Source organism: Adiantum capillus-veneris, chromosome 4 (genome assembly GCF_014529385.1).
Source record: "Adiantum capillus-veneris isolate H3 chromosome 4, ASM1452938v2, whole genome shotgun sequence".
Classification (NCBI taxonomy): Eukaryota; Viridiplantae; Streptophyta; class Polypodiopsida; order Polypodiales; family Pteridaceae; genus Adiantum; species Adiantum capillus-veneris.
In genome coordinates this window covers 76,777,652-76,786,118 of record NC_140934.1, presented here as the reverse complement: position 1 = coordinate 76,786,118, position 8,467 = coordinate 76,777,652, and the positions used below count along the sequence as shown (strand labels likewise).

The window sequence follows — 8,467 nt, the reverse complement described above, 5'->3', positions numbered from 1 at the left end:
TCATGCTTCTCTTCCATAGATTAATTGAGTTTGTTTCTGCAGTAAAACTTTAGATACACTAGAATTTTCTACTTGTTGCATCTGAGTCTCTACTTGAATCTTTTGCATAGTAATGCACTCTTGCACAGCTGCAAACATCTTGACAGCCATTCCACTGTCCTTTGCAGTACCATGTCCTTGTTCTGATGTCGCTTTAAAATTTAAATATTTTGTTACCTTACATGTCCGTTGCCGCAACTAATTCACTTTCCATTGTTGATGGATCTGATGTACGGATGCCTTTCCACTCTATGGACTTTCTATCATTCCATTGAAAATTTTCCAATTCCAAATTTTCAAAATCAAATCATTCTCCATATTTTTCAAAATCAATTTATCCTCCTATAAAAGGCACATTCCACCTAATCTAATTGTAAAGTCCACCTAAACATTCATGTAATGCATTCTTCTTTGCTCAATTTGCAACTCCAAAATCTACAACACATGGAAATCTGAATTTTGATAATCCACCATCCATATCTAATGACAGTCCATCTTGTAAGAATCCACTTCTACTATCTCATTAGCTTTCAACCACATATCTTTTAAGAAAAGGATGCTTGGATTGAGAACAACTTGTCCCACATCAATTTTAGAATGCACATCAATTGAAATTTCATCATTTTGCATTTCAAACATCATTGCATGCACCACAAAACCTATTAAACCTATTTTATACTCCTCAAGACTTTGTCTTGACATTCCTCATGCTCAATCTGATCTGCGAGACCGTTTTTTGATTCATCCTTTTTCAAATTGGAACAACAATCAATCTGCTTCTTCCAATTCTCCGCAACTGAAACACATCCTTGCTCAAAATAGTCCTTCAAAGCATTCAAAACCAAAATTTTGATTCTCTTGATCATCCGCAACATCTAGCATAATGGTCCGAATTTGTCGATCATCAAAATCAACATCTATAAGCTCCTTTAATGTTCTTTCAGCACCTTTTGGCTACAATCCCTCCTGTATAAATCTTTCTGGTGGAGACTCCTCTTGAACCAATATGTTTTCCAAAAATTCCTCCTCGGAAAATCTAATTTCCAATAATTCCTCCTCTGCATTCATCTCACTATCCACCTCTTCAAGTTGGCTTTGAATAACATGAACAACGTCATGGTTATGTATGACATGCAAATAGGGTAACAACACATTCCCATATGCAAACAGCATAAGTTTAAGCAATGGATCTTCCTCTTCCACTCCATGGGTATACTCTAGTGGTAGATTAGGGGTATCTAGGGGCTCCTCTAGGATCTTTTGGCCAGCCTCCTTTTGCACCTCCTTTTCCTCCATCTTTGGTAGAAATATGACTCGGCAGAAATCTGACTTGGCAAAAATCTAACTCGACAAAAATTTAACTCAGTTGAAAACCGACTCATCATGTAATATCCAGTCAATATAGAGAGAGAGAGAGAGAGAGAGAGAGAGAGAGAGAGAGAGAGAGAGAGAGAGAGAGAGAGAGAGAGAGAGAGAGAGAGAGAGAGAGAGAGAGAGAGAGAGAGAAACACACACACACACACACAGAATAAATGATGAGAGAGTGGAAAGGAGATCAGACCTGCAACCTTCGAGGATCTGCACTTTTTGTCAAAAGTGGGCAGCATAGAATATCCCTTCAATGAATGGGAGAGGGAAGTGACAAGAGAGATAAGGAAGAGAGGTAAAGAGAGTTGGCTCATGTTATAGAGAGAGAATGTCTGAGAGAATGTGGAAAATCTGCTTTCAGGTAGGGAGGAGGCTGAAAAGTACTTTCTTTAATAAGATCTAAGTGAGAGAGAGTGGTTTATATGTTAGAGAGAGAGCACAGGGTGGGAAAAAGATGTTTAAAATTTCAGTTACCCATATCTCTTTTAAGTTAAGATAGTGTCTTTTCAAAACAAAATATAGAAATGGGATTTTAAAAAATCCAAACATAGGCCTTTTTGCCCTCTCTTTTGGGTTTGGTCAAACTTGGCTTAAGCTTTAAGCATTTCTTTGAACTACCAAAGAGGCCCTCATATACCCCATTCACTTCCTAATGGATGTCTGTGTTTTGTTAGGTTTTCAAGCCCAACTGTCCATGGGAACATGCCTTTTTATAGTAGCAGTTAAATCTCCAGATTGCATGCATTTTTGTATGGCTAATGTTAGCTATATATATTTACAAAGGAAATAATGAATCGTAGCGTTATTTTTCCACGAGCTGTATTGACTCTCTCATCTCTTCTCTCTCTCTCTCTCTCTCTCTCTCTCTCTCTCTCTCTCTCTCTCTCTCTCTCTCTCTCTCTCTCTCTCTCTCTCTCTCTCTCTCTCTCTTTGTTCTCTGCACCTTCTCCCTCCACGCCATGGTTGCAAGGCTTCACCATCCTCCATAGCCTAACACCTGGTATCAGAGCTTTGCCGAGGGCCTAAAACTCAAAAACGCTTCACGAGAACTAGCGCTTGCAGAGAGGAAAGCCATCCTGTCGCCATGCAGAGATCCTTGCAAAATCGGCATCAAATGAGTCGCCTAAGCATGCATGTGAAAAGTCGACATATCACTGTCTGCTACTATGCGCTCCTCAACCCACGGTGAGCAAAACTCGGTCAGCGCAATTGACCTGCTTCGTCTGTATTCGCTGCCACAGAGAGCTTGTTTGTTTTCATTTGGTTTTGTGGTCACACTATCTTTACTTAAAGATGTCCTACATAATTTAACCCTTCAATCAAGAGGGTTTTCACACCCCGCAGTCTGGCACTCGTCGACTAGCAAGTGATCTTGGAAGTTATCTGTCAAGCTCAACAAATTGTAAATTTCTAGATTGGCAGCATATTGGTAAGTTGTTGCTCAGAATTTACAAGCTACAATCCAAACGGCATTAAAATAAAAGGATATCTTAAAAGTGACTCACAATTTTGACAACCAAAGGTGTGGCGAACTGCTACAAACTGCTACTGGTTCAAGAACATCTTGAGATGCTTCAATTGGCTTGGAAACGGTAATTGGACCCAACCAAATGTGCTTCAATATGGCATTGAAAGTGGATGAGTTTAACGGATCCGGCTTCCACACCTGGAAAATCAAAGCGAAGGAATATCTAATGCGCAAGAATTTGTGGAGCGTCGTCAAGCCGCTATCAGTCGACAAATCAGGAACATCCGCTACAGTTACTAGAGCATTATCTGCTGAGCAACAACCCAAGGACGAGCAAGCATTAGGTATAATTTTGATATCTCTCGAAGATGATTTTATTCATTATCTGGATGACATGCAATCTGCCAGCATTGCCTGGATACAGTTAGAGAAGGTTTTTGGTGCTAAAACTAAATATTCAATGATGAGTCTAAAGATGGAGTTGTATTCTCTTGCTATGCATGCTAATGAAAATATTACATCTTTAGTTAATCGGTTAAAGAGTATTAAAACTCAACTTGTTTATGTCGAAGCCCCAGTACCAAAAGAAGATCTCATAGCCGTTTTGTTAAAAAGTTTTCCTAACAAATTTCATCAGATTGTTACTATTTTAAAGGAGAAAGATCTGCTACCCTCCTTGGATGGTATCATCAATTCTTTGCAGGAAGAAGAACGAAGGGTACCTAGTACCAATTCTACTACTTTTCCCAGTGCATATACAGTCTCCAATGCAGTATCCCCCATCAGTTCTTATGATACTTCCAGTGCCTGTGTAGTCACTAATTGTGCTTCTATCTCAGTTTCATCTCGACCATTTAGTAGTACCAGATCTTGTGCCATTTGTGGAAGCAACAATCATCAGACAAAAGACTGTTTCAAGAAGAATCCTTGTGTTCATTGTGGTAAAACAAATTATCCTTCAAACAGATGTTTTCAACAGGATAAAAATCAAATTCATATGACTGAGGGAGACATCGAACCTGCAATATATTCTGTTGACAATGACATTCTTTAGTTAAACTCTTTCCATATTTTTAGTCAAAATAAATTGTACGGGCTCTAGACACTGCCACACATGAGTGGTAAGACCTCCTAAATTATCAGTTTTTGTTCTCAAGTCCCATTTTTGTTATCACTTCTCCTGAGGTTACTGGGTACACCTTAAACCCAAGGTTTGGCAGTGAACCAAAAACTCCATATAGTGGTAGCTAATTTTTGGACCTACACCCTATCTGTTCAAGGGGGGGGGGGGTTGCCTATCATAGCACCAGGTTATGGATAAACCAAAAATTCTTGGTTGTGAGAGAACCTAAAACTCACGGTTGACGAGTACACCAAAAACTTGAGGTATCAATAGTATCATGAGAGGGTCTGTCTAGTTCGGGCTTGAGGGGGGATTGTTAGGTTTTCAAGCCCAACTTTCCATGGGAACATACCTTTTTATAGCAGTAGTTAAATCTCCAAATTGCATGCATTTTTGCATGGCTAATGTTAGCTATATATATTTACAAAGGAAATAATGAATCGTAGCATTATTTGTCCACGAGTTGTATCGACTCTCTCATCTCTTCTCTCTCTCTCTTTGTTTTCTGCACCTTCTCCCTCCATGCCATGGTTGCAAGGCTTCACATCCTCCATAGCCTAACATGTTTATCATGACGATCTGATTCTCTCTCTCTCTATGTCTGGATTTTTCGTATGGTCGATTTTTGGTTCCCACCTTTTGTGTTTAGCATAATAGTCCTCATCTATTTTTGTGACATAGATTTGAAATGCCTATTCTTATGTCTTTGTGACTCATTGGCTTCAATGTTGACCTGATCTTTGCCCTTGTTAGTAGAATGCCGAGAACCATGTGACTAGGAACGTCCATGTGACTAGAAATAGCAAGAACCAAGTGACTAGCTGGAATGTCATTCATCTCTCTCTGAATGTCTCCTTTATTAATGCTCGAACTTTTTAAATATTTGATGTCCATCAGTGTCAACCTTGCGTGGATTTGGGTTAGTCTCTTCTCCTTGAGAATATGGCTCATATTCTTGTTTTGATTCCTCCACAACCATGGTGATGTGATCCTGGTTCTTAGCGGCCATTGTAGTGGCTCTCCTTTCATGTGTTTGATGTCTTACAAGCATTGTGGATAGCTAGCTAATACTAGATCCTAACTAGGGAGATTGATTCCTGTCAAGATTTTTGGCTCACCATCATGATCACCAAAATGGAATGAGCTAGTCGCTAGTTTAATAGTTATTTCAGAACTAGGCTTAAAGTCAGATATCATATATCAAATCAAATCAAATGAGCAAGATCAAACTTCACACCAGACTTTTGATAGACAATTGGAGTAAAATAAAAAGACTTCAAATTATGTGACAATGAGTAAGACAAGTGAAAATGTTTTTAGATTCAAATTAAAGTTCATATTTAGAGTACAACTAGTTTAGATTTTGAACCTTCGAATGATTGACTAAAATTACAACTGCTACAAGTATTAGCATTGACTTCTAAGTGTAACATTTACAAGAAATGATATCCATCAAGCAGAAGTTATATGAATCTAGCAGAGATCCCAAAATGAGAGTAAAAGGTCCTATTTATAGGGGTTGACAGTGGAGTCTAATTTGTCGACACGATTTGATTGTCTAAACATATTGCCTTTACGTCACTAGAAACAAATTTGGAAAGCCTTAACATGTAGGTGGGAAGCCTTACCCCGTAGGAGACTGATCCCACCATCTATACTCTCTCTCATATAAGACTTCATCTCTCTCTCAACTAAGAGTTAGCTTCTCTCTCAATTGAGGGTTCAACTCTCCTCTAATAATTTTATTGAGCTTCATTGTGTTAGATTGCCCGAGCATAGAAGCTAGGCTTTAGTTCTCATGTGGACCTATCAAGTACTGTTGATGATGCGAGCAACCCCTATCATACAAAAACTTGTTCAAAAGGGGGCTCGGAATGCACTGGGCTTTCGGTTGTAAGAATAGACTAAACAAGTTACAACAAATAGATATTGCAAGAAGATTAGATTGATTGCAATATAATAAGTAAAAAGAAGATCCAAAACCCCTTAGACCTTGCTCCATGATGTGTGCTCAATCACCACAACATGCACACAAAGAAGAATAAGCTCCAATGCCAAGCACGGGGGGGAGAGAGAGAGAGAGAGAGAGAGAGAGAGAGAGAGAGAAGAAGAAGAAGGAAGAGAGACAAACTATGGATAAGATAGAAGAAGAATAAAACATACCTTCCAAAATTTGAAGGGTGCTCCGTTGTACACGGACTAAAACTCCCTCAACATACACCCTCCCCCTTCCTGCCGAATGGCAATGCCAACAAAAGGTGCATTTGTTGTGGGGCCTCTTATTGGAACCTTTACCCTCGAAAGCCCGTAAAACATCCCCCCCCCTCTCTCTCTCTCTCTCTCTCTCTCCCCAAAAGAGTGGGCCTCCTTGGATCTATGTGAACAACAGAGAGAGAAAGATTGGGTTTGTCAGCTCTTGAAGAGTCCTTAGATAATGCATGCTGCAATGCTAAACTTGGCTTGCAACTTATTGTTGAACAACAGCTCATAGAGTTATAGAGCCTAGAGGATGCCATTGTGCTAGAAGGAAAGGTCATAGAACTTCATCTGGGAGGAAGGATCAAAGACCCCAAAATGCTGTTCAAAGGCAGGGCTCGACGGCTTGAGGTTCTCATCAAAGAGGGCAAAAATGTATGTGGAGACCAGCACGTTCGGCCTCCGAGGCGTGCCTCCAGATACATGCGCTACCAAATTTCCATTGTAAGCTTGAGCATTCCCCAATGTTGCAGAGGCATCCCCTTCATGCGGCCACCCACTCTCAGCCGCTACAACAGGTATGCCACTATGCCCCATAGCCTCCATTGCCGCTATCAGCGTATCCACCTGGGCGTCGAACAAATTGCTGTAATGCAGCCCATTATTATCATCCACCCCGGATGTTGGTTGAAAGAGCGCATATTCCAATGCGATTTCCCCAGGCTGTGCTCCTATGTATGCGAAAAATGGAAACACGGTTGCCAAAAAGGGCGCTCCGGTTTGCGACAGGAAGCTTAAAATGGAGTCCATATCTGCTTGGATTGCACCAGCAAAGGCCCCTGCCGATGGCGGGAAGCTGTGCGCAGAGTCGATCACATCCATAGCATGTGTGGTAGACACAAGGATCTGCGTGTCGAGGCTTGCTTCCTTGAGAGCATTGTGAACATTCTGGATGGCAGGGAAGAGGTACTGCGAAAACTGTGTCGCTTGAGTGAGAACCTCATTTCCTACACAGATAATCTCAATGGAGGAAGCATATGGGATTATGTTGGATTGCACCCAACTGCTGGCACCATCGGAAGCAAGGGTTGAGAGCTCGTCATTTCGAGCTCCGACCATGAGCTTGATGTTAGAATTCTGAAATGCCCCCAGCACGGCGTTGTTGGTGTCGTAAATTCTCGCCTTGTTCACATTGTTGGCTTGCAGCAAGCTTACCACTTGACTTGGTGCTGGCAGATTGTCTCCATTGGTACCGTATGCCACACCGACGGTGGCACCTGCAAGACAGGAGCACGTGTGCCTTCATAAGGTAAAACCGAGCTCTCTCTCTCTCTCTCTCTCTCTCTCTCTCTCTCTCTCTCTGCCTGCTCATCGGATTGAACTTTAGTCTCTTGGGATCGTTATTGCGACATCAAAAGTTCTCTGCTTCTCCTCCTCCTCCTCGATCCCTCTTGCCCTCTCTCTCTTTGTGTGTGTGTGTGTGTGTGTGTGTGTGTTCGTACCTGAAGCGTTCTGCATCATCAATGTGCAGACAGAGATGATGAAGACAACGGAGGAAAGGGTTGATCTCTGCATGTCGATGAAGTAGCATGTAGGCATGTGGGTGGTGCTACTTATTGTGTGCGCGCGCGCGCGTGCGTGTGTGTGTGTGTGTGTGAGAGAGAGAGAGAGAGGTGTGGACGAAACCTGAGGTTCTGAAATCTGCAAGTCGTCGCGATTGTGTAGCCAGCAGGCTTACGAGTTGCTTCTTCATTCAGATGTTGACACGCTGGAGAACGATGTCTTGCCCACCCCTCTCGTATATATCACAAGAAGTTTTGAACATATTCTAACAATAATTCTCACATTGTCAACATCTGCGAGGGAGGCACCGCATACCTAGCTAGGTACGATTGGAGGCAGGGGACCACCGGCCCGATGGAGGGGCCAGTCCATCGGGCCGGTGGTCCCCTTGCCCCAATCGTACTTAGCTAGGGATGCGGTGCCTCTCGAGCTAGAAGCTCATGATGTTATGCATTGTATGAAAAACGCTGAAAAATACTCCATTTACCTACATGAGAAAATTTCTAAATCTTCTTGTGGTAAGGCCTAGTTCACATCTAAAACCATAGACAATTCCTTCTTATGAAAAGAATTTTTTAAAAATTGAGCTAATTTCATTATTTTTTGCACTATTTCTCAAACTCTATGCCAAATTTTTCCTTTCCTCTTCATCTCAACAAGCATTTTTTTTTACTTAGAGCAGGGTCACACAAGCTCGTTAGCAATCCTTG

The 8,467-nt window shown here is 41.5% G+C and overlaps 1 protein-coding gene across 2 annotated transcripts; it reads right to left on the bottom strand.

The window, feature by feature from the left end:
- Positions 1 to 6,398: 6,398 nt before the first annotated feature.
- LOC147459448 (glucan endo-1,3-beta-glucosidase-like) lies at positions 6,399 to 8,017 on the bottom strand. 2 transcript variants are annotated; one of them, XM_086510722.1, is made up of 2 exons: positions 7,881 to 8,017; positions 6,399 to 7,471 (listed from the first exon to the last, which is right to left on the bottom strand). In XM_086510722.1, the coding sequence occupies exons 1-2, from the start codon at positions 7,945 to 7,947 to the stop codon at positions 6,519 to 6,521; spliced, it is 1,020 nt and encodes a 339-aa protein (XP_086366848.1). In that variant the 5' UTR covers positions 7,948 to 8,017; the 3' UTR covers positions 6,399 to 6,518. The 2 variants fall into 2 exon arrangements, with proteins under 2 accessions (XP_086366848.1, XP_086366847.1); XM_086510721.1 differs by lacking the exon at positions 7,881 to 8,017 and adding an exon at positions 7,697 to 7,874.
- Positions 8,018 to 8,467: the final 450 nt, after the last annotated feature.

What these genes read in the sequence shown, in the direction of transcription:
- LOC147459448 (XM_086510721.1), bottom strand. Translation starts at nt 7,793, where the DNA reads ATGCCTACATGCTACTTCATCGACATGCAGAGATCAACCCTTTCCTCC. An exon ending in GATGATGCAGAACGCTTCAG is followed by an intron (nt 7,472 to 7,696) that starts GTACGAACACAC and finishes CCTGTCTTGCAG; the next exon opens with GTGCCACCGTCGGTGTGGCA.